Below are 27,972 nucleotides of genomic sequence, written 5' to 3'. Positions count from 1 at the left end.
GAATTGATATTATCAATCATTGCTTATCCAAAACAGCTAGCAGGAGGAGGCAATAGAGATAAAAGTGAGAGAATAGAAGGATATATAACATTCAAATTGGAGCTGGTTCATAGCCCATTTACTGAAATTTAGTCGGCTTCATGTTGGCAACATGTCCCCCAGAATGCTGCTCAAGACTGATTTTTTTATTTATTGTTGAGATCCAACTATTTTAGTGATTGAAATTAGTATTAATATTTTTTTATTATTATTGAGATTCAATAACTCTCTCTTTTCTTTCTCAAACCAACTTAAAAATAAAATAAATAAAGTTTTGAATTAAAATTAAATTTGTTGTAAAATTTTGGAAATTAAAGAGACAATATTTATAATTTGAAAAGAATAAGGACTACATTAACTATTTCACCTAAAGTTTGAAATAGCCACTTATTTCCTCAACTTTTTTCACCTTGTACCCCTTTCTTTTAATCTATTTGATCTTGTAAGAGTGGAAAAAAATAAATGAAGATATTTCAATTCATGATATTTTCTAAGGAAAATTATAGTAAAAATTTGCATAGCAAATTCCCCAACTTGTTTTAGAATTGTTTTAATTATAATGAATGTGATGTTTGTAGAATTTTAAATTATTTATCATTTAATATTCTTTAACTAAAATATGTTTATTAGTTTGTGAATGAGAGGAAAAAAACATAAAAGACAAAAACAATTCCTTAAAAATCTCCTACCCCTCCTTCCTTTCAAAGGTTAAAATCCCCTGATCCCTCCCTCAACCCTTATTTACACCTTTCAAAGGTTAAATTTTAACCACCTTAAAGATTGCCCTCCCCAATTTTTTTCTCTAAACAATATTTATAATAATTATCCCCATCAAACACATTCTAAGTGTTCTTGTTACCAATTTTTTTAGAATTTAAGTCGTAAAGGGATGATAATTATCGTGTAACTAAATAGATAAAACTATACGTGATGACTAAATAAAATTATTTACGAATATCAATCCTACCACATATTTGCACTACCTAAATAAAAATAAAAATAACTAAAATTAAGAGGTTCTGCCGATATAAAAAAAGTGCTGTCCATCGTACCTTGTACGTTCATAGTCAAAAACACCTTTGGCTTTTCAGTGCTGCTTGTTCTCATAATGGTTTGGTCCTATATCATTATTCAAAGCTATACACCTTAATTTGTCTTTAGCATATAATGGAAGGTGGTTTATTTTATTTATTTAATGGAATTGGATTCAAAATTCATTAATTAATATACAGTAAATTACTTGGAAAGAAAAAACATAAAGGCTCCTATTAAATGGTGGTCTCCGCACAAAAGATTTTTTTAGTGAGAGAGGGATTATCATCCATGAGAAAGGTCTTTGTCTTTTTGTTGCAAGGAAATTAAAATTATACCTTATCCCTTCATCATTCTCTTATAAGATAGTTCTTTTTTGGATAGATACTTAAATTGGTTTAGATATTTAGATTGTTTGTTTAAAAATCCAAATCATAACGGCTAGAAATAGTTTAGCTTGGTTAAAAATAATTTGTAGTCTTATATTTAAAAAAACAAACTATATTGATCTATTCAGATAGCTTAATATTATAATCTAATGTTTCAGATTGAAATGTAATTTTTAATTTTAATTTTTACCATTTGTTTTTGGTTAGAAATTTGAGTTATGTAAGCTTCAGTTTATTCTCTCGTTTTGTTGCTTTTTCATTTTATCTTTGTATTCTCCTTTTTCTTTAGGCTTCCTTTACTTATAGAACTGCTTTATATATAATTCTCTCTGTTACTGAGAAAAAGAAAGAAAGGTTGAAACATTGAATATCAAAACTAGATGTACTCTCAATACTCTGTTTTGCTAAATTAGCAGCAACAAAATTTCCTTGTCTAAGTACATGACTAAAAAGTTGCCCTTTTCAGCCTCTTTGTCATCATGGTGATTAAATTTATTCTTGAGGCAATTAATAGAATTTGTCTGATTCCAAGATTCAATTAATAAAATTTTAAACACCTTAACTATTGTGCCCTCTCACGTTTTCTTTCTCTAAAAACTATTAATAATTATCCTTGTAAAATTTAACTTCACTAGTCCCATCAAACACTAAGTGTTTTTGTTACCAACTAATATTTGTTTAGAATTTAACTCTAAAAAGATGATGATTATCTTGCAATTAAATAGATAAAGGTTTCAAATGTTTTTCACATACGTTGCTATTAAGATCTGAAGGATGAGACAAAGATAAGGCTTTCAAGTGTAAAACATTAAAAAAAAATGTTGAAGTTTATGATAAGAAAAAAGTAATGGAAAGCACACAAACAAAAGTTCAAATATAGACAAAATATAGAGCTAAATAAAATTAATTACGAATATAGTACCTAAATAAAAATAGTAATAATTAAAATAGAAAACGCGCCGTACTCATAACTATCAACATAACGTTGTCAACGACACCATTGACTCAGGAAATTCAAGTTCTCGTGATGATTTGGTCCCATCATTAAAGCCATTCAATTTTTTCTTTAGCATATCAGCTTTATTTATTTATTTGATGGAAATGGATTCAAATTGCATTAATAAACAGTAAGTTACTTGCAAAAGAAATTGTCATGTCCATGGCTGTCATTGAGAAATATGTGCCATTAGTGGTCTATAGTCTAAAGCATGCGCCGAAAACTCTTTAGAAAGAACTGCTCGTTCTATTTGGCAATTCTTGCACCATCACGCCAGTATATAAATGACTGCCGACGCTCTGTTTCATCTTTCGTTCACTTTGGCCAGTAAGCAAAGGGAGGCAAGGAACTTCCGATATTTTTCCAGCAGGTGCAGTGTATGAGGGAATTAATGAGGTGCTGTGTCATTAAAAAATAATTAGTGCATGGTTTTTCTTGATTTTAGAAGAGACAAGTGATGATTAATGAGTTAATATTTTTTACAAGAACAAAACACCTTTTATTCTGTAACTTTCCACGAAGTTTGTAAATATTTTATTTTATTCATAATATTACGCTCCTTAATCTATCAATACAAAGCCTAAAACTCTCACAATAGACAAGTTAAAATCACAAAATTTAATGAGGTGATTGAGATTAATTAATCCACAAAGTGATTGCTGTTTGCCCTCACGTCTTGGGCTGGGCTGCATGGCCAGGTGATGATCATCAGGCTTTCTATTATAAAAGGTATTGTGAACAAATGTGATTAATCACTATTATTAGAGAAACAAAAGCAATCAAATGCATGAACAAAATCACTCAACAACCATTTACGTACCCAAAAAGAAAGAAAGGAAATTGTCATGTCCATGGATTTCATGAGATTGAGTGTATTTAGACTAGAAAAGGTGGAAAACGAAGAAAAATATGTGCCATTAGTGGTCCAAGTCTAACGTCAAGCATGCATCAAAAACTCTACAGAAAGAAAATCCGTTGGTCCCCCAAATTCCAAATACACTAAGTGTGTATTTTGTATCGTAGTATAAGTGGTCAAAAGTTTGTATTGATGGGATAGATTTGTTGTAATGTTTTTCTAGAAAGTAACAAAGTGACTTGGAAGTCTTAAATCTATTACATTAATTAAAGACTGATCATAAAGTATGTGCATATGTTGCGATAATAATTTTTTGGTTTTTGCAACCCTATTTTTTAAGATGGTCTGTATTAATTTGATGTTGTCTTCTCCATCAATTTTTTTTGGTTCAATTATATAGCTAGCAACATAGCACCAAAGCTTTCTACCCTTGAGAAAGCTAGACATATCTTGAGCCCATACAGCATAGTTAAGTCATTCTATAGCAATGTCAATTGGTATCATAACTCATATTTCACCTCCTGTTTTCAAATATATTTTCAAAAAAGAGGGGAGAAAATACAAAAATATTAAAAAAAATATTATCAACTCAATTTGGCTAATTTATGGTAATTTCATAATTTGACCTTTTTCCTAATTATCATTATTTATATTGATAGAATTCTGAAAATCTTAAATTGAAAAAAAAACCCAAAAGTAAAAGAAAAAACAAGGAACAACAAAAGAAGTTTAATGAGTGGAATGATAATCAAGTAAGAATTGAAGGGTAAAAAAATACAATGAGAGGATTAGAATGAAAAAGGAATCAAGAATAAGCATATTTTTAGCTAGGGGATGCAAGAAAAACCCTAATCACTGTAGACAAAAAAAATAAAAAAGAAAGAGAGGGAGGAGAGAAATTTGAGAGGAAAAAAAATTGGAGAGAAGAGAAAAAAGATAAAAAAAGAGAAAATTAGAAGAAGAAGAAGAAGAAGAAGATATCTTGAAAGAAGAAGCAGAAAACCATGAAAAAGAAAGGAAAAAGGTAAAAGAGAAGAAAAACCTGCACAAATCTATCTGTCTCTCTATCCTCAGCCCTATGAATTATTGTTCCCTCTCTCACCAAGCACCGACAACCTAGCTCTACGTTGTCGCCATCATCACCCGATAACAGCAGTAACATCAGCCCACCGAAGCTCCTCTCCTCTTTCCTCTAGCCCCTCCGTTGAACAACACATCCCTACCACTGCCTCCATTTCTGCACCACGCCATAGTCCACCATCACCAAAGCTCCTCCACCAGAGTCATTGTCCACATTTCCACATCTATGGCAAGAATGGGAGAGAAACCAAGAAAGAGAAGAGAAGCCGCTATCCGCCGAATGACATCATGGCTTACGGAGTTGCTTGTTCTAATAACGATCTGGTCCCTTCTTAAAGCTATACAATTTTGTCTTTATCATATTTTAATGGAAGGTGGTTTATTTGCAATAAAATTTGTCAGATTCCAAAATCCAAAGCACCTGCTTTGCTACATATATAGTGGTTTATTTTTAATTGTAAACAGTTTTCTTTGGTTTATGATTACAAATACAGATCCATGTTTCATATTTCAACTAATGAAAAATCACTATTTTACTAGAATATGACTTTCACACTTAACCCCCAAACATATTCCTACCCCAATCTTATGCACTTATACACAGAAAGCCACTATTGACCAATCGAATACCAGAAGCCGAAATGCTTTCTTTCAGCTATGATGCGATAATTTTGCACACCATTCTCTTGCTCATGCACTGTCAAGGTAACCCTGTCTCCTTGCCTAAGCTTTTTCTGATGAACATAGATGCTCCATTGACCAGATATCCAAGGTTTTGGATACCTTCCATTCTTGCGAACCGATATCTTCAATCTCCAAGGTTGGTCTAACATGTCAAGTGCATCAAACTCAACTGAATTTTGACCAGCGGGCAAGGAGAAAGCCCACAAGCTCTCGGTCGGAAATTCAAGTCGTTTATTAGTTGTGTCGCTTCCCGATAACAGTTTGGCCATCACCTCCATTTCTAGGGTTCGGCTGAGGATGGTTAATTTGAAGAATTTCAAGGAGGGATAATGATAAGGGAGTTGTATTTGTGTGTGTGTATGTATGTATAGTGTTATTTATAAAGATCAAATGGAGATTTATGAACCTCAACCAACCCAATTATTAAGTTTTAGAACTTGGATTGGGATATGCATAGAAGTTACCGATGATCTTCGAAAACATTGTTCAGTGACCTGAGTTTTTTGTACTTTAAAAAAGATAGTGGAGTCCGGTGTCATGCAAATTACTTCAAACCCCTAAACTAAGAAGTTTCTTGGTAATGGGTTGGAAAATATGGATTGATTATTATATGATTATGAATGATTATTATAATTAAGGGTGAATATTAAATTGTTTTATAGGAGTGTTATAACTTAATTTTTGACAATATAAATTCACCATAAAAAATAAAATGAATGAAGAAAAAACATAGGTTTGGGTCAAGACAAAAATTGAAAGTCTTGAAGATTTAGTCGAGTGAAATTATAAATTTGGGGTTCAATTTTGATAGAATTTATAAGAATTGATAAGTTTGGGGACTTAATTAAACTTTTGATTTCTTCAATTAATGATATTGGAGGTTTAATTGATGAATTGATAAGTTTGGGGACTTAATTAAAGTTAAAATTAGTTTATGGAATAAAATCAGGGGCTTAATTGAAACAATATTAAATTTCAGAGTCAATTAAGGTGTCAAGGACTCTTTAGAAAATGACGCCAAGATCTAGGGGTCTAATCATATTTTTTCTGGGGCCTGTTTAGAGAATTCAGAAGCTTCAAGGACCAAATTGAGAAGGGTCATCCCAGCCAACAACGGCGCCGTTTCAATGCATTGTTCTTCTTCTTCCTCTAACACTGCAAATCCGTCTGAAAAACAGGGAAAGAAATTGTGGAATGCCGGCATCCCACAATGTTTATTCTAAAATCCAGGATAAAGTTGTTTGTAAATGGCTGTCCAGGAATTGAGTTTCAAAATTGGGTGAATCCACCCGTCCTCTGCATTCTGATACAACTTGAGTTATTCAACTGCACGAATTGCAAAAGCCTCCCCGCACTCGGGGAATTGCCGCTGCTGCAGTTCTCTGTATCCAAGTAATGGATTCTGTAGTGAACATCGGCGATGAGTTCTAAAATTAGGCTGGTAGGAGCTACATTCTTTGCCACATGGTTTGACAAATCTGACCTCTCTGGAGTCCATGGAGATTATCGATTGTCCTAAGATAGTCTCCTTGCCAGAGGAAAGCCTAGAAGGATTGAGTTCGCTGCGATCACTCTCCATTGAGAATTTTCACAGCTTAGCTTCCCTGACGAGTCGGATGCAACATGCCACAGCCCTGGAACGCCTAACTATTATGTATTGTTCAAATCTGGTGTCTTTGTCAAATGGCTTGCAACATCTCTCTGCACTTAAAAGTCTAAGCATTTTAAGCTGCACAGGGCTGGCATCTCTCCCTGAGGGACTACAATTTATTACAACATTGCAAAACCTGGAAATTCATGACTGTCCTGAAGTCATTGAATTACCAGCATGGGTGGAGAACCTAGTTTCACTTCGATCTTTGACAATCTCAGATTGCCAAAACATCAACTCCGCGCACTCCAACATTTGTCCATCAGAGGTTGTCCTCAACTCGAAAAACGATGTCAGAAAGGGAACGGGGTGGATTGGCAAAAAATATCTCACACGCCGTATAGTTATGTTGGATCATCAACATTGCAGCAGAGACGTGACAAATGCTAGCAGCTCTTCAACTTCATAGGCACACCTCTTCGAGGTCTTAACTTGTGTAAATTTTCTATTCCAAAACGCACTTAAACATTGAATAATCAATAAATCTTAAGTTCTCTTGCAACATTTCAGGTCCAATACAATTGAAAGGATGTTCTTTATCCGAAGCACCAAGAATCCGTCCCACAAGGGGGTACTCTGCTCTGTCATTTACTGGTATTTGTAAAATACAAACTAAGGTACATTTTTCTATTGAATGTTGCTTGGATTTGTTGCAAGTCAAAGGGTTCCAGTTAGTGCGTTTGTTCTTCAGAGAATTCAGTACCTTGTTTTCAGCTAGTGTAACATATATTTCATGAATAACTAGAGCACTCTGTCATTACATCCTCTTGTAACTTCACTTTCAATAATTGTATATAAGAAAAATAATAATTGCCCTTGTTGAAAGGAAAAAAGAACAAACAAAAGAAATCTCAAATGAAATTAACGTTAGAGTATTAACAGTTGCTAACAGATGAGGAGAAGATCTTACAGCTGCCAACAAATCAGGAGAGGATTCCAAAGATTCTGCATCAACTACCTGCCTATAGAATCGCTAGTCTAGCTAGCTTAAAATTTAAGTAGCTTGTAATCTCTAGTTTATTCTCCTTCAATTACCCGATTATTGGTTTGTTATTTGTGTGTGTGTGTGTGTGTATAGACACACACCCGAGTAAATAGAAAGGAGAGTAATCAAGTCATTCTTTTAAAAAGTGTATCTGCAGAATTCTATTTTACCATATTTTCTTTTGTTTAATCTTTCATGGTATTAGAGCAATAAGCAAACGCCTCAATCGTTCCAACACCTTCCACACAAACATCTTTCTTATTCTCTTTATTCATACTGTATTCAACAAATTCCATGACTTCCTCTAATCCTATACATTTTTCCTCGCCTTCTACTTATCATATTCAGTCCATCTCACAACCCGTCAGCAAAAAAACTTGGAGGATACAGTTACTTGACATCGAGTGTTCGTTTCAAGTTTTTCTTCAAAGTCTTGATCTGAATGGTATGATTGACGGTTCTAAAGAAGCACCGTCCAAATTTCTTTTAGTTGAATCTCCGAATCCGGCATATGCAATTTGGTTCAGAAAAGATAATTGTGTTTTAAGCAATTGGTTGATCATCATACTGCTGCAAGCCAACTTGTGGTTAATCAGGACTTCATCACCTTTTTACTTGGTGGCCTTCGTGCCACCTATATTCCATTCATTACATCTTATAATTTTGCCTGCAGAGAAAAGGAATCATCTCTTGATGATTTTCAAAAGCACTCTAATTATAAAAAAAGGAAGCTTGCAGGTACAATTACAAAACTTCAACAAATTGTTGCATCAGCATAGCCCTGCGGCCCTCCCAAACTTTACTTCAACAATGATCGTACAGCTCCACATGAATGAACAAAACATCAGATTTGTGCTAAGCATGGTCATTTTGCTTTAGATTATTTCCAGCGCTTTAATTTTTCTTTCCAAGACAGGAGACCACCTTCTAAGTTAGCAGCCATGGCTGCTGAAACCAATAGCACCTATGAACATCAAACTTGGTATGCAGACAATGGGGCTAATGCTCACATTATTGCCAATGCAGCAAATTTAACAACTCTTCAACCATATGATGATCTTGAAATTGTCCAAATAGGTAATGGTTCAGGTTTGATAATAAAAAACTCTGGCTTTTCTTCTCTATATACAGATCATACTTTCTTTCGGCTAAATAAAAAATTTCATTGTCTTCAAGTTACAGCTAATTTATTATTCATTAACCAACTTTTCCTTGATAATGACTGTTATTTTATTCTTATTGGGATTGATTTTTGTGTTAAGGAGAACAAGACAAACAAACTACTACTTTACAGGCTAATTAAGGATGGACTCAATCTAATCAATGGGAACAAGAATTACATCAATAAATGCTGCTGTCTAACTTCCAAGTTGGGAATAAAAGCTACCAGAGATCAATGACATGATCGCTTTAATTGGTCATCCTGCTAATAATATACTAGAGTATTTATCTTCTTTCCTGCAAATAAAAGGCTAGTAAAAAAAGTCTAGTATCTGTTGTTATTGCCAACTACAGAAAGCTAAGAGATTACATTTTAATGACTCCAACAGACAATCCACATGACCTTTAGCCTTAATCCACATTGATATCTAGGTATCTCTTGTCGCTTCAGTTGGAGGTTGTTGCCATTATATTTTATTTATTGATTACTTCAATCATTTTACATAGATGTATCCCACATGTTTCAAAAGTGATATTCTTTCAATTTTTCAAAAATATAAAGCTCTTATTGAAAATATTTAGGCAAAAAATTGCAATCTAATAATGACAGAGAATATTTATCTAAGAATTTTCAAATATTTTTAGCAAAAAATAGCATTTTTAATCGATTAACATGTCCTTATATGTCCTAGTATAGCCGAACGAAAACATAGACATATTCAAGAAATAAGATTAACTCTTTTAGCAAAAATCGATCTTCCTAATTGTTATTGGATAAATGCTTTTTTGATATCAATATACTTGATCAATCGCTTACTGATCGAAACTCTTAAAAGGCTATCACCATATTTTGTGCTTGATAAAACCATGCCTTGTTATTCTAAACTTCAAACCTTTAATTATGCCTGCTACCCTTATCTTAGACCATATGAAGATCATAAATCAGCTTCCAGAAATAAACAATATATTTTTATAGGATATTCAAATCAATAAAAGGGATATCATTGCTTAGAATATAGCATAAGTAAAGTTTTTATTTCGAGACATATAGTCTTTGATGAAAACACATTCCCTAACTTGGACAGATGTCAATCCTTTACCAGCCACACAAGCAATCAATTTATCAATATGTCATCTCTACCTCTGTCATTTCCTTTACCTTAAAATGTTCAAAACTTAAATGTTCTTCCAAGTGTTTCACATTCAGAACTCATACATCAAATAACTATGTTACTCGAGCATTCAACTTTACCAATACTTGGTACACCAAACTCCATGTGTCCTACAATAGAAACTGAATTACCTGTAACCTCTCCTCTACCAATAAATAATCTCCATACAAATATTCCTTCTAACACTCACCCTAAGCCATATTTTATTCAATCTAGAGAAATTCTTACCAAGTCTAAAACAGGTAAACTCAAAACTAAAGAATTTCCTGGTTTTAAAACAATCCTTGTTACCCATCATTCTTTGTATGTCTTATCCAGTATCATTATTGAATCCAAACATACTTGTATTACAAGGACAATAACTAAATCAATATAGCGAGTAGCAATCAGTTGTTATTTTGTGCTTGATAAAACTATACTTTGTTATTCTAAACTTCAAACCTTTAATTGTGCCTGTTACCCTTATCTTAAACCATGTGAAGATCATAAATCAGCCTCCAGAAATAAACAATGTATTTTTATAGGATGTTCAAATCAATGAAAGGGATATCATTGCTTAGAATATAGCATTAGTAAAGTTTTTATTTCGAGACATGTAGTCTTTGATGAAAACACATCCCTAACTTAGACAGATGTTAATCTTTTACCAGCCACACAAGCAATCAATTTATCAATATGTCATCTCTACCTCTGTCATTTCCTTTACCTTAAAATGTTCAAAACTTAAATGTTCTTCCAAGTGTTTCACGTTCAGAACTCATACATCAAATAACTATGTTACTTAAGCATTCAACTTTACCAATACTTGGTACACCAAACTCCATGTGTCCTATAATAGAAACTGAATTACCTGTAACCTCTCCTTTACCAATAAATAATCTCCATACAAATATTCCTTCTAACACTCACCCTAAGTCATATTTTATTCAATCTAAAGAAATTCTTACCAATTCTAAAACAAGTAAACTCAAAACTAAAGAATTTCCTGGTTTTAAAACAATCCTTTTTACCCATCATTCTCTGTATGTCTTATCCAGTATAATTATTGAATCCAAACCTACCTGTATTACAAGGACAGTAACTAAATCAATATAGCAAGTAGCAATCAATTGTAAATTTGATGCATTGATGGCTTGTGGGACATAGTCTTTTTGTCCAAGGCCATTGAATAAATACGTTGTTTGCAACTATTAGGTTTATAAGATTAAAAGAAATCTTGATGGACATGTCAAACGCTACAAAGTAAGGCTTATAGCTAAGGGGTTTGATCAAATTTCTGGTATTGATTACCATGATACTTTTTCTCTAGTACTGAAACCTATTACAATATGGTTAGTTTTGGCTTTTACTTTCTTTTTAAACTGGAATATTAAGCAATTGGATGTTTCCAATGTCTTTCTACATAGCATTTTCTCTAAAGAAGTGTATATGAAACAGTCGGAAGGCTATGAAGATGACAATTTTTCAAAACATGTATGTCGCCTGCATAAATCACTCGATGACCTTATACAAGCCCTAAAGCTTGGTTTTAGCATCTCTCACAGCAGCTAACTGACTTTGAATTTTCAGAATCCAAGATGGATTATTTCTTATTTACATACAATACATACACTATACATATTTTTGTATTAGTGTACGTTGATGATATCATTCTCACATGTTCCAACAAAGAAGCAATCCACCATTTTATTGATAAACTAAAGAAAGAGTTTCAAGTTAAAGATTTGGGTGAATTGAGCTACTTCCTTGATATTGAAGCATTAAGAAATCTAGATGGCTTGCACTTGCAGCAGGCTAAATACATCACTAATCTACCAAACTGCATATGTATGATTGGTGCGAAACCTTTAAATTGTCCTTCTTCTTCTAGTATGAAGTTATCGTCTGCTACCGTGACATATGACATGATCCAACTGAATATCAAAGAATTATGGATGCTTTTTAATATTGCACCATCACCAAACCAGATATAGCCTATTCAGTAAACCAGTTATGCCAATTTATGCATTATCTTCGTTATATACACTAGAAAGTTATGAAATGTGTACTAAAATATCTAAAAGGTACTATAGATATTGCTCTTTATTATGTTCCAAGAGATATCACATTGAATGCCTATTATGATTCAGATTGGGCAGGAAATTCAGATAACAAAAATAGCATATCTGGCTATAGGATATTTATAGGCCACAATCTCATTTAATAGAGTAGTAAAAAGCAAGGGATTGTCTCTCGATCAAGCACTGAGACTGAGTACAAAAGCATAACTTGTATAATTGCTGAGTTGTATTAGCTTTGTATGATTTTATAAAAATTGAAAATCACGTTGCCTACAACTCCAAATTTATGGTGTGACAACATAAGTGTTATTGCTTTGGTTTCTAATCCTGTTTTTTATGCACGAATATAACACATAGAGATTAAGTATCATTTTATTAGGAAGAATGTGTTTAATCGTGATATCCACATTAAACACATTTCAATACAAGAATATATTACAGATATTTTTATAAAAGATCATTCTACCATTCGGTTTATATTTCTAAGAAGCAATCTATTTGTGTGTCTCCTTCCCAATAGTTTGAGAGGGGTGTTAAAGTATTAACAGTTGTCAATAAAACATAAAAGTCTAACTAGCTTGAAGTTCAAATAACTTGTAAGTTCATTCTCCTTCAATTACTCAATTATTGGTCTATTATTTGTGTAAATCTATATATATACAAGTAAATAGAAATGAGAGTAATCAAGTCATTCTTTAAAAAAAATATATGTAGAATTTTACCTTGCTTTCTTTTGTTTAATCTTTTAATAAATAGATAAATGAATCACCAACAATAAAAACTTATAAGATTTTTAAATAAAACACAAATAAAACTATTAAATTTAATAATATCATGCAAACTTGAAAGTTTGGATAGTTAGTTAAAATTTCATTGGAAGGAAAAATCTAACAAAAGGATATATGTCACAACTAGCACACTTGGTTTTCTTTGTAAAATTTATTAAAAAATATTTTTAAAAAAACTTGGTATTTTTGTATTGTAAGTTTTGTAAATCTCGATATTCTAACTCATTTGTAACTACCCATCTTCCTAATTTATTAAAATAAAATATTCAACAAATCTTTTAGGTGCAATTTAGTCAATTGCTAAAAAATATATATATAATTTTTATTTTCACTTTTTTTTTTTGGCTGCTCTTACTCGTTATTCTTTTAATCTTTTTCTGGCTCAGACTCACGCTCTCTCTCTCTCTCTCTCTTTTTTTTTTTTGTCTTTTTTATCTTTATGAGAAGTATAATACATTTCACACAGCCCAAAACACTCCTCCTATCTCACGTTGCACACCCATTTCTCCTGACCTCTGCACAGTCCCCTTCCCTTTCACCACCGCCAATCTACCTCGCCACCACCGATTACCGTCCTTCTCTCTCTCGCCAGCAGCACTGGCCAATGCCTTCAACACCACACTCCATCTCCACTTTCGACCATCATCAAACCCTCCCATCAAACCAACCACTACTGGAGCCCAGCCGCCACAACCCACAAACAAATCGCCATCGCCAATCAGAAGTAGATCCAAATAACCCCGGCGCCATCGACCAAACCCGCATGCCGTCAAGACAACCACAGCCCCCATCAATGATCGTAACCTTCACGCTGGCGAGAAAACCACAGTACCTCCCGTTTCACCACCACCAATCTACCTCGCCCAGCTTTGCCACAACCACCACTATCACCAAGCAGCAGCGCCGAACCCAGCTTTCCCTTTCGTCACCGATCCCCTTCTCACCAAACCCATCAGGCCAGCCACCACTCTCCTCACCAGCGACCACAACCAACATCATCAACAGCAGCCCCAGTCATCATCCTCACCTACAGCACTACCGACTGCCTTTATATATTGGCCAGCCTCCCTTCGATACAAAAGTCCCTACCATCATCCTCACCACCAACTCCATAACCGAACAAACCAACACCGATAACCACCCTTCTCTCTCGCCAGCAGCGCTGCCTACTGCCTTCAACGCCAGCCTCCATCTCCACTTTCCACCATCACCATACCCTCCCTTCAAACCAACCACTATATTAGCCCAGCCGCCACTACCCACTGCTCAGAACCCACATACAAACCACCATCGCCAACCAGCAGCAGACCCAAACGATTGCATCACCATTTTCGTCCAAACCCCCATCACTGATCGTAATCATCACACCGGCAAGAAAACCACAGCCCCCATACTCCAAACCTCCACGCTGCTCACATGTACACGCATCGACTGCCCTCTCTTTCGCCAAGCAATCACCACGCGTCGTCCATCTCATCACCGAACCACCACACTCCAAACACCCACAGCACCCCAAAATCACCAAATCAGTCACCAAAAACAGCACCACCTCCAACAACCAACGAAAGCAGCGGTGGTAACGAAAGAGAAGACACCACAACCAAAAGGCCCTGATCTCTCTACTCAGTTGTTGGTGAATAACGCCACTATCACGGACAGGTAGAATAGAACGAGAAGGCCAGGTTCTGCTCATCACGCGCCACCAGTCATCGGCTTGTGGCTTCACCTACCCCAGCTTCAGCACGCTTCAACGCTGTCCCAGCAGCTTCCTGAAGGTAAATTCTGATCTCACCTTATCTATGACATTAATAAGTTCATGCATATTGTGTAATGTTTGAAGTTGAAGGGTTGGAGTCATGACGGAAGTATGCTGGGGGGGGATTTTATTTTATTACAAAAATAAATTGTGATCACAATCCTGGTTGGATTCATTTAACTGTTCTAATTTTTCTAATTCTCAAATGTTCATGTGATCACTATCTTTCTTGAACTTTCACACCACTAACCTGACTTCGTGCTTTAATCCTCCTACTCATTTTCTCATCCCATTTGATTATAACAAGAAATGGAGGTGATGAGCAAAATACTCTCCGAGAGCGATGCAAAAAATAAGCTACTGGAACTAATTTCCGGCTAAGAGTTTCTCGGTCTTCCCCCTGCTTGATGGTCCGAACTCGGTCAAATTTGTGGCATTTGACATGCTAGAACAACAATGGAGACTTGAGGTCTCCTTCTGCAATGAAGGTAAGTATCCGAAACCTTGGCTAAAGGGCGAATGGGATGACTATGTTCGTCAGAAAGGGCTGGAGAAAGGAGATAAGGTTATCTTGACTATGCATGAGCAAGAGAATGGCGAAAGAATTTATCGTATCAGAGCTGAAAGAAAGCATTTCGGTTTCTGGTATTCAATGGATGATAAATCAAAGCACGAGGCCGGGTTCAACCCCAATGTTTAGTGTGACAGGCAGTCAGAAACTATCTTTGGGACCAGTCCGAATTAGGTCAGAATGCAATATGTGTCTGTCTAGAAGAAGTGAAGTCCTAAATAGTCGTCAGAATAACTGTCCCTAGGGATTTGTTGCCTGCTGTTTGGGTATGTTCTGTCCTTTGTCTTTTCCCTCTCTTTTTTTTGTTCTTTTTCTTATTTTTTTGTTCTTTTTCTTTTCCCTCTTATTGTTATGCTTAGACATGTGCTTTGTGTCTGTTGAAGATGTTACCAGTTCCTACATCTCTGGTCAGGCTTGTTCTACTGCCTTTGTAGACATCCCCATGAAGGATGATTCTTGTATCTTCTAATTTTTATTTATAAGAAAAAAAAATCACTTCCCCAACTCTTAGGGTCCGTTTAATTTATTCGGCATATATATATTTAATGATATTTTCTCGGTGGTTATCAAAATTTATAAAAATAAAAATAAAATTAAGTAACATTTTATGTAACCCACAGTTATAAACTTAGGTTAAAATTCACGTGAATGTGATTTGATATAAAATCTAACCGGCTTTTGGCTTTTGGCTTTTTATTAAAAAGAAAAAGAAAAAGGGAGATAAGAGATCGAGGACAACCGAAGAGAGAGAGGAATGAACATCTCAAAGGTCCACCATGATTCACAGGATATGTTCCTTTGACAAAGTGAAAGACACATGCCAATTAAATGCCAAAGCAAATGAAATGTTCAGAACATTAATACACAGATATGTTCTTTCTTTTTTCTCGCAGGTAAAGAACATCAATTTGATGTAAATTGTGAGTTTTACTGCGATGGAATTATTGAAATTAGATTGATGCCTTGTCAAAACTACTAATCTCAAATTAGATAAATAAGTAATCATTAAAAGATCAGTAGTATATGAGTTGAATTAAACATAGTTTCAGCTATTAAATTTAATAATACCATACAAACTTGAAAGTCTGGATGGCTAAATATTAACATGTCATAGGTAAGCTAAATCTGTCAGAAGAAGGTTCTCTTTAGCGCAACCATTCGTGTGCAAGATCCACTAAAGAATAGAAATGGAAGAAGAAAGCAGGTTGAGCGCATCCTTCGAGGTTTGGGATGTGGATTCTATCCATTGCCGTTCAAGTTTGCTTTAATTTGGAATGATTAGATTAAAGTTTAGCTTAATGTCTTGGTCTATTAGAGCTTCTCTTATAATTTTTAACAATCTTCCAATGCTTATAAGAAATTGAAAAAAAAAACACCAAAATATTTTATACAAAGATGGAATTACAAGCTAAAAAACTCATGGTAGCATGCCCTTTTCATATAAAAGAAAAAACGGATATTAAAACACAAGAACCCACCGTATACTGGTAATCAACACTATAAGCACAGGAACTAGTGATTAATGGTGCAAACAACTACAAAGGATACAAGGTGCAAAGCCACTAGGCTTTTTAACTTAATACCAAGACTAAACACCAAGAAAGAAAGGGGCAACATTTCAAGAAGCATTTTTTATTAGAAATTAACCACACATTTAGCTCACCTTAGGTAGTTCCATCTCTATCTCGCAAAATCTTCAACCGGTATCCAGATGCGCATCGTCAGCTTTCTTTCAGCCATGATACGATAACTCCTGACAGCATTTCCCTCCACATGCATTATCAACTTAACTCTATCTCCTTTCTTCAACCCTTTCTCTCGAGCATACCTCCTCCATTGGCCAGACATCCAAGGTTTCCTATATCTTCCCACGTTGCGAATGGAGACCTTGAATCCCCATCGCTGGCCTAGCGTGTCCATGGCAACAAAATTGAAATAATTTTGACCAGCAGGGATGGGGAAGTTCTCTAGGCTTTTCCTAGGAAATTCCATTCGATTATTTGTTGCATCACTCTTGGACACTGATTTTTCCATTGCCACCTTCTCCATTTCTAGTAAATCAGAAGGGCTGAGATATAAAAGAAAATAAGAAGTGTTATTGGCCAAATTATTTGGAATTATTTATACCGATCAAGGAGGCAATGTATAACTTTATGTCGTTATCCATAATAGGGCCGGGGGATCCACATTAAAGTGGGCTCAAGAAAAGAGTTTCGGTTGAAGAAAAACATTCTGGCGTTATCGTGCGATATAGCGCGATAGATGTACAAAGCTCGTGCGATATAAATGTACAAACTTATCTTTTGATAAATATATTTTTTAAAGATAAAACTTATATTTTTATTTTTATAATAATCACTATAATATTTAATAGTTTTATTGATATATCAAATTTGTTGGTATAAGATTACCATTTTATTGATAAATTTTTCACTAATTAAATCCCCGAGAGAAAGAGTCTGTTGGCATACCTTTCATCAACAATTCCATATTTTATCTTTAATTCTGTTAAAAAAAAATACTGATAGTTTTACAAATGAAAAATGCATGTTAAAAAAGAATTTTTCATTAGAAATATACCAATGAAAATATTTTGTTGGTGATAGTGGCATATGAAGTAACCATTTTTCAACTTTCAATGAAATGTCGATGGAATGTTTCCGTCTATGAAGAAGTTGGTGATTGTGGCATTTCCAGTAAATATTTTTTAACTCTCTGTAAAATATTAACAGTAAAATTCTATTTATACATCCGTTAGTGATATTCATTAATTTTTTTAAAAAAAATATTTTGAATAAATAATATAAAATTATATAAATTAATAGTAAAAAAACATTATTCAAATAAAATTGTATTAAACATCAAACAAATAAAAATAAAGTTAAATAGTATTCATTCAAATATTCATTACATATTTAATATGTTTCCAAAAAATATTAAACTACAACAATGACAGAACAGGAGGAGGAGGAGGAGGTGGTAGAGACTGGTTGTTCCTGGTATGAAACGGCAAAAAACAAGGCGTACATGTATCATCCATTTATGATGTAATTTTCATAACCATTTGGCGGAGTTGTTCATAATTCACCGAGAGCTGCTCGTATTTTTCGGTGAGATGAGTCGTGTCTTACTGCAAGCCCACTATCTCATTAGATTGGGAGCTCGATATTGATTGGTAACTTCCAATGGATGAGACATTACGGGTTGCCCACAAGTTCTCGGTTGTAATGTTGGAGAGCCTATACACCCGATTTTTATCGAGTTCACCAGACGATCCTACCTCCATCCATAAATCTAAATCGAAATTCAGATGGGTCAAAGGATCATCTTCATATCTCTCTCTCAACCAGCTATTATAGGTCTTCTAAAAATAAAAATAAAAAAATCATCATATTCAATTCAAGAATAATAATAATTTATAAAATAAAATAGTTGAACGAACATACCACAAAGTGTTAAGCGAGGTTGTCAGTGAATTATTGCACCCTCTTTAGCAGTCTTCACTCCGCATGTGCGTCTCTAGAAACAACTCTATTTGGCTTGGCTCACGTCCAAGAGACATAGCCTGTAAGAAAAAAATTTAATTAAGTAACAACAAATTAATTATTGATATATTTCATTTAAATTAATCTTATTATCCATTTTGCATGTACAACAAATAGAAAGGAGCCGCTAGTGTACGTGGTCACCGAACCATGAATTTATCAGTTCTGGTTGTCGGTACCGGATTGTGAGCACTGCTCAGACATCATGTGCTTAATATATTGCGGCCATATATCCTCCGGGATGTATTGCAGCTTGAAATCCCTCCAAACCACCATGTCATTCCAGCCTTGTAGACCGTTATGTCTAATTTTTTTGGCTTTTTTTGTTCTTCATATGAAAAATCATACAACCTACTTCTATAGTGACACATTAGATTTTAAAAATATCATATTATTTTTTATGTTACCTAGTTGCCACATGATTTTCCGACACCTTCTCACAATATTGTCATGCATGTTGTCTCATTCAAATTTGTGTTGTGTATAAATAATTTATTTATAATTATAATAATAATTTATTAAAAATAAGTTGGAAATTAAAAATTAACACCAACCTGAAATTTTCAAAACCATGCATCAATATAAGGTTTCCATTCAAGATGTCTAGAAACCTGACTCCATTGAAATAATAGAATATCCATCAACGATTTAAATATCGATGATATTACTCAAGTGGCCTCAATGTTTATGAATCTGAAAATAAATTAAATCAATGAAATATTGATTAATTATTCATAAATTATGTTATAATTAAAAAAAACTAAAATCGAACTAAAACAAATTTACATTGAAAAGTCGTCATTTCAATGTGCCTCATATTTACGGTGAATTGATTCCTCTATGAAGGCACACTGCCTCTGCATTGTGAAACCGCATTGGAAGAGACAACATCGCGAGTTGGCGCAGGTAACTCTTCGTGATTGGCACCTAAGGACATGTCATCCTCCTTACTAGAAGAACTAGTTACGACCATATATGAGTGATAAGCTATTGATTTCATTCTATGCATTTACCCAAAGTTTTCAAACCTCCAAATATTGACAATAACCACAATCAATTGACCCTATTCAAAAATCTTATATATAACCTAACATCTATACAAATAACAATTAAAATCAGTGGAAATAATTAAACACATATCATGCAATAACAAAGTAAAATTGAGATAAAATAATTAAATTTATTTCTATATATTCAATTACTAATTACAAGGTAAATTCAACAAACTATTCAATTAGTATGGCAATACAAACAATAAAATATATTGAACAAATTAAAAAAAAAAGCTATAGACTTTAGAAATGAAAAATGCTTACCTTAATAATGTGTTTGTTTCAAGACTTTATCTACATTATAAAAATACACCAAAACAAAAAACACAACAAAAAATAACAATAACTAAAACAAAGAAAAAATAAAAAATAAAATCATTAAGCATATTAAATGGAAATACATACTTTTTAATTTGCTGAAATTGAATTAAAGATTACAAGCCAAAAAAACAGGAGTTTTGAAGGAAATGAGAGGGAAAAAAAATAAAAACAAGAGAATGAACAAACGAAGTAGAGGCAAAATGAACTAAAAAGGCGGGCGTTGAGATTTATAGCACAGTTTTATTGACAGAATCACCAACAGATTATTTAAATAATATAATTTTTAATTATTCCGTTAGTGAATATACAAAAATTCGTTGGTAAATTTTGAATTTTGCACTAAAAATTTTAAATGACCCTCCAGAATTTTCACAATTTGTCAGTAATTTCACGCCGTTAGAGATGCATTAATACCTGCCCTTTGAAATTCACACCATCAGTCAGTAAGTCTGTTAACAATTACACATGGTCAAAAATGCATTAATACCCGCCCTTTGAAATTCACACTGTCCATTGGTGAGTCTATCGGTAATTGTGAATTGTCCCGACAAATGCCGATGGACTATATATGTCGGTATAAACGTCTGTAATTGTGATATTTCCAGTAAATGTTTTACAACTTTCGGTGTCAGCGATTATGGGTTCCAATAAATATTTTTCAACTCTTGGTAAAATATCAGCAGATACAGTATCTGTTGGTATAGACATCAATGATTATGGTATTTGCAATAAATATTTTGCAAATCTCGGTAAAATACCGAAGGAAACAATATCTATCAGTATAGACATTGGTGATGGTGGTATTTACAGTAAATATTTGGCAATTCTTTGTAAAATACTGATTGACCATTTTCGTCTGTAGCGACGTTGATGATCATATACCGTGTATGAAAAATTATGTTTGTATTGTCTATTTACCCTCATATAAACACCTAAATGACAAGCTGCTTGCACAAAACAATAACAACAATTAACAATTATAAAATAAATATTTCATATTACAAAATATCATCCATAATATTACATTATAAAAAAAATGTTTTACACTTTCCTTGATTCTAATAGTTAGTCAGAATTTTCTTCTTCATCATCGTTAATTGAATTGTCATCAGCTTCATCGCAATCTTCAATATGGATATCATCGTTATTTTTATCGGTCCTTCCTAAAGAAAAGGGTGTATGTGTAATAAACTTGTTGACATTGCTTTGCAAAAACAAACACATTGTTTACATTGTAGAGTCTAGCTTTTGAGTTGATTTCGACTAGACCATCGTGAGGATCTACTCTAATTTCTCTGTCAATGGTGTTATACCAATAGTATTTGAATAAAAACACTCTATTTTGCTCCCTATAATATTGCAGTTCAATGACCTTTTCTAATTTACCATAGTAATCCACTTCAAACTCATTACAAACCAAACTCTTAACACAAACATTGTTGTTGTATGTCTTTCTTCCATGCCCATATTCTTCGGTATGAAACACATATTCATTAACAAAATACCCATTGTAACACTTAACTTTTCTTTTAAGGCCTAGGCTTAGTGAAAACAATGAAAAAACATCACTCCTTTCCATTTGATAAACCGTGTATATCATATATAACAATAAACAACAAACGAGAATTCTATAATGACATATAGTAACTTTGTAAGAAATAATAAGTTTATGATAGTACTTACATATGTTTTAAACCACGTGGCAAATTATTTATCTTATAATTGAAAGATTTGGGATTCGGTCAACTCTGAGTTATTGGACAATAAATGTTGTCGATGTTGCCTACAAGGTTGTTCCAAACTAAATGAGTTTATGATATTACAATATATAAATAGTATATTCTTAACAAAGTTTAAGTAATGCATATACTTATTAAATAAAAGGTTTCAGCTCATCACAGTTAAATAGAATATAATTATATGTTTATACGAATTTTATTTCAAACAAATATCTTTCTCTTATGACATTTTTAGGTATAGGTCATCTAGGATTAAAGAATATTGACAAGTTCTCATTAGAAAGCACTTCACCACCATCATCATACCATGGAATGCGATTGATTATCATTCTCAAATAAGGCTTGGAATAGTAAGAGATAAATGTTGAGATCTCCTTAACAATATAAGCATCATATATCGAAGCCTCAACACGCGTCTTGTTCTTAACCTTTTTTTAAAAAAAAATTGAATAAGTACCAACATGAAATACTTTTATATATAAATTACATTACAACTATAATATCTAACCGTTTGAATGGATACATTTATTTATACTGGACCGGTCCTCCAACGTTTGCCTTGAACAATAAATGTATGGGGAAATGCTCAATTGAGTCAAAAAATAATGGAGGGAATATCATCTTAAGTTTACATATTGTTTCGATGATATTTGTTCCAAGCTTCTCAATGTAATCAACATTCAACTTGATGGAGCATATATCTCTAAAAAAATGATTGATTTCCGTGAGTGCATTCTATATCCCTTTTGACAACAAATCACAATAAGCTAATGGAATGAGTGTTTGTATAAACAGATGGCAATTATGAATCTTTATTCCATATAATCTATATTTTTTCATATTAACCAATCTTGATATGTTTGAGGCATGTCCATCGAGAAAACACAAACTCTTAAGCCATTGTAGACTAGTAGTTGTGCATTTTTCTCTAACACAAAGCTTGCTCTTGGTTTTGGGACTCGTGGCCCATCAAAAACCAACTCTTTTTTACGGTTACAGAACAAAGCTATATCTAATCTAGCCTTAATGTTGTTCTTTGTCTTCCCCTTCACATCTATGATGGTGTTGAAAATGTTCTCAAACACATTCTTTTCCATGTGCATGACATCAAAGTTATGGCAAAGGAGATTGGTCTTCTAATAAGGTTTGTCAGAATCTTTCAACAAGTCAAAAAATCTTACTGCATCTACATTAGGTTCTTCTTCTACGATTGAACATTGACTAAAATTACCTTGATTCATTCTCATTGCATTCATAACCATATTCCTGTAAGGATTACTGTTGTCATTTGCAACTCAATGCACGTTGCTAGCAATAGAAGTTAATCCAACCACCCTTTCTCTCATGTTATCATTAGGAACAAATAGTTCTTTGTGTGCATACTAACATAGGTAATCCTAAATGAACCTTTTGTGTAAAAGATACATCATTACAATATCTGAATGTAGATACTTTTTATTTTAGCATTTCCTGCGTGAATACCTAATACCGTCTCTAGTAAATTTCTGGGAATAGATGTTGTGAAATTAATAAAACCCTGAACTCCATTACAATAATCCTTCCTCCGCAATCCTTGAGGTGAATCTTGATACATCCATGAACAATCATCCATGACTTCTATCGAACTTCTATAAAATTATGATAACAATATGTATTAATTAACTATGTTAAGTAAATAAATATGCAAAAATATTGGTTTTTCCTCTAGATTATCCAACAAACTAATTAAAACTTCTCATAAATATTCATTATTAATTATCAGCGTCCATATAAATTTATGAAAATTACAACTCCACAATAGCATTAATAAAAATTAAAACGAATCTGTTAAACAAGCTATTAATTATTTCACCACAACACATGTAATTCGATAATTTAACAAAGTTTCAATAATTTACAAGTAAATATAATATTACAAAATCTAAAACAAACCATAATAAGTATAAAATTATACATTCATACTACAAGTTTGTTTGAGAAATAACAATAAAATATATATATATACACACTAACAAAATACATATACTAAAAAAACAATAAAATAGATATTTAAATGTTAAAATTAAAAAAAAAATTAATTATAAAAAATAATAAAATTTATAATAAATCAGAACATGGATAGTGACCACAAAACTTAAAAAAAAATATAAAACATTTATACCAGTGAGTTTTTGTTTGGAGAATTTTTCTTTTTTCTTTAAATTAACAGAGGCATAAATACAGAAGTTGAAGACACGTCAACAAAAGCTATATTAATTCTTATCTTGCTAGCCATGGAACCAGAAGCTAGCAAGGATTAATTTGTATGAGAGCGTACGCTGCAGAAAAGAGCTGATTAAGAATCTAAAACATATTGTGCAAACCATACAAGACAGGAAAATAAAAAACACCTAGCACACTAAGCTGCTACGAACACACATATTATGATATAATAGTGTATATATATATATATTCTTAACCCACGCAGAGGTTATATTTATTTTTTTAATAAAATATTTTATACATAGATTTCTTTTAATATATTTTTGTATTTAAAAAAATTCCAAGTAAAAATAAAAATTTTTATGCATATATATTAAATCAAATTAATCAATAACTATATGTGTTAATAAATAAATAAATAACCATAATATAAGATTAATTATATATATAAAAATATATTAGTACTTTTTAAATGCCCTATTTGAGATATATTATATTACTAATTTTATTTTAAATTATTAAGATTTTATTGTATTATGTTTTTGATGGTCTGGTTATAATATTTTTAATTTTAGTATATGTAAATACTTAACTATAAATATTTTTAATTTTGATATTGGTAAATGTTACATGCAAAAAATATACAATATTTTTAAATTTAAAATAACTAAATATCAAAATTAATTTTTTAATAATATTATTAATAAATATTAAATTGATATTTTTAAATATCAGAATGGATACTTTAAACACTTTTGAATTGAGATTTTAAATTGGTGTTTCATTTGACATGAGAGAAAGACCGAAGTATCCACGTGTACGAGAGAAGAGAGATCCTATGCCGAGTGCATGAGAAGTTAATTTGCAAGTTGCACAAAGAATTAACTTTTTGAAAAACAATAAGACAATAAATCTTATGAGAGAGGTTCTCTTTGGTTTTTTTTCTAAGGAAATGAAAGTGGCAAACAAGATGGTCTAAGCAACCTAAGTGATCCACGTGTACGATAGAAGAGAAATCCCATGCCATGCGTGCCATGTGCAACCAATAATTAATCTGAAGCGGCCAAAAAGTGATAGGAATTCGTATTAAAATAATATTTTATTCAAAACAAATTATTTTTTATATCAATATATTAAAATAATCTAAAAATATAAAATATTAATTTAAAACAAAAAAATTAATTTTTTTAAAAATATAAAAATAAACATAAATTTTGTCAAACTTTATGAGGCAATTGTTGAGAGAGCATGGCAGATATATATGATCACTATTGGTAAGCAAACGTGAGCATGGCATAGTTATTAAACGCGAGCTTTAGTATATTTAAAAATTTTATTTATCTGGTCAAACTCAAATAAAATCTTAATTTAATATTAACAAATGTTTTTATTTTGTTTTTTATCGAAACAATGTTATTTAATATTTTTTTAAATATCATTTTAAAATTAATTCAAGATGGTCTAAGCAACCGAAGTGATCCACGTGTACGATAGAAGAGAAATCCTATGCCATGCGTGCCATGTGCGCCATGTGCAACAAATAATTAATCTGAAGTGGCCAAAAAGTGATAGGAATTCGTAGTATTTTTCATTTGAACAAGAAAAGTTTGCAATCTCTCTCTCTCTCTCTCAATCTTGAGGGCCTACGTGACAAGTCGGTTAAAGTTTTGGAAACCAAACGAGAAAAGAGAAATTAATGTTTGATGAGGCGCCATCATATAATATCCTGATTGATTCACGCGGTTGCAATTATTTTTAAAATATTTTTTATTTAAAAATATATTAAAATATTATTTTTTTAAAACAAATTATTTTTTATATCGGCATATTAAAATAATCTAAAAATAAAAAAAATAAATTTAAAACAAAAAATAAATAAATAAATTTTGTCGAACTTTATGGGGCAATTATTGAGAGAGCATGGCAGATATATATGATCACTATTGGTAAGCAAACGTGAGCATATTTAAAAATTTGGTTTATCTGGTCAAACTCAAATAAAATCTTAATTTAATATTAAAAGATGTTTTTATTTTGTTTTTTTATCAAAACAATGTTATTTAATATTTTTTAAAAATATTATTTTAAAATTAATTCAACTAACGTGATAGTTATACCAAGCATTCCAAACTCTCAATTAGTTCAGGTCACGAGCCAAAAGGTGAAATCATGCAAAAACGTCAGATGATGAAATGAGAACAAATATTAAACCTGTCCCACTTGCTGAATTAAGAGAACAAAAATTGCTTTAATGATTCTTTTAATTTCTCAATATGCTTGCTACTGCCAGTACTCTTCTGCTTTAAGGTATATGCCGACATTGAAAATGTTCTTAAAAAATTTTTAAAAAATTGTTTTTTATTTAAAATTAATATATTTTTAATTTTTTCATATTATTTTATTGTGTTAATATCAGCAATAATTTTTAAAAAATAAAAAAATATTATTTTAATATATTTTAAAATAAAAAATAATTGATTAATAATTCTTTGTTGCTCCAGATTTTTTCTCAATTTTATTTACTTGATTATGCTCTTTCACATTACTTGGTTCTTGGGAATTCTCATAAAACCCTAATCATTCCATTCCATTCTATGCTGTTTGTTTATATCCGTGTCTTTTAAAGAATTTAAATTTTTTATTTAAATTAATATTTTTATTTTTTATTATCTTGATATACTAATGTTAAAAATAAATGTTTAAAAATTAAAAATATTATTTTAATATATTTTTAAATAAAAATAATTTTGAAAAATAATTATTACCACGATACTAAATATTATCTAAATATATGTTAGTGCTCTATCCAAATACTATAGTTTGGATTCTCCGTGAAAATCTTTATCATCTACATAAAATCAATTCTTTTTATTAACTACATTTAGCGGCAGGAAATCATTTCTTTTTATACCAAAAAATATGAGAAATTGGCAGGAAGCTATCAACCCTTCTTTTCATACCATCGTCCTATGGTTCCAAGGCCGTCCAATAAATCCTTTTATTTTTTTTTAATCAGTATATTTTATAATTTTTTTTCTTTTTAGCTTTATTTACTATTATATTAAGATAATATTTTTAATTTTTTTAATTTTTAATTTTTTTATTCTAACTATTGTATGAATGTTATTGTAGATTTTTTTTATATGAAATCAATTTTTAGTTGATTTATTTATATGACTTTTAAAATTTTTTCATATGAAATTTTTTAATTGAATTTATTTCTTTGTGTTATTTGTTTGTTGCAAATTTTTTTTGTGTTGATTTTTTTTCAAGCATTTTAAGTATTATAAAATGTTGATTTATATTAATTTAATTATTTTATAATTTTGTAAGATAGATTTTTTTAAAAAATATTTTTATAAAATTATCGACAGAATTACATACAATATTTTGCCGAGAGAAGTACCGATAAAATGAAGCGAATAGTTTTTTTCATGTTTTTCTGTCTATAATAATATGTTTTTATTACCAATGAATCTATAAAAAAGTCATCAATGGAATATTTTCATTAGTGATTTTTTTAATAAATTAATTATCAATAAAATAATAATGTAAATTTCAATAAAAAAATTTATTAATAAATATAAAAATTGTGATAGTGTTTAAGTAATCATACTTAAACATATGTTGCTTTTTTAAGTTTTATAGCATTTTCCTAGGTTTAGATTTTTTATTGGGTTTATAGGTTTGCTGACTTTAATAGGTTGATATTTATTCATTAAACTTTGTCTTAAATAGCTGTTTCCCAAGTTATTTCAGTAAATTAATGGTTTTTATATGAATTTACATACCTATTGATCTTTAATATAAGATTTTTATGGTTTAAAAACTTTGATTTAAAAGTTGTTTATCTTCATTTCTTTTATTTTATTTTTTGTATGAAATTAAATAA

At 31.6% G+C, this 27,972-nt stretch overlaps 1 protein-coding gene and 1 long non-coding RNA gene across 2 annotated transcripts; one reads left to right on the top strand and one right to left on the bottom strand.

Moving 5' to 3' along the window:
• The first annotated feature begins 6,965 nt into the window (after positions 1–6,965).
• Positions 6,966–7,346, top strand: LOC105113525 (uncharacterized). Its single transcript, XR_839982.1, has 2 exons — positions 6,966–7,152; positions 7,239–7,346. It is a non-coding gene; the product is annotated as an uncharacterized LOC105113525 (long non-coding RNA).
• Positions 7,347–16,901: 9,555 nt separating this feature from the next.
• On the bottom strand, positions 16,902–17,270 carry LOC105113533 (uncharacterized). The gene has a single exon (XM_011009735.1). The coding sequence runs from the start codon at positions 17,268–17,270 to the stop codon at positions 16,902–16,904; it is 369 nt and encodes a 122-aa protein (XP_011008037.1).
• Between the last annotated feature and the right edge of the window lie 10,702 nt (positions 17,271–27,972).

The sequence above is a fragment of the Populus euphratica genome, unplaced genomic scaffold (genome assembly GCF_000495115.2).
Source record: "Populus euphratica unplaced genomic scaffold, PopEup_1.0 scaffold429.1, whole genome shotgun sequence".
In the NCBI taxonomy this organism is placed as follows: Eukaryota; Viridiplantae; Streptophyta; class Magnoliopsida; order Malpighiales; family Salicaceae; genus Populus; species Populus euphratica.
Note: the sequence above shows the minus strand (reverse complement) of the source record. Positions and strands in the feature narration are given on the sequence as shown.

Coding starts and splice junctions, on each gene's coding strand:
- LOC105113533 (XM_011009735.1), bottom strand. CDS start 17,270: ATGGAGAAGGTGGCAATGGAAAAATCAGTGTCCAAGAGTGATGCAACA.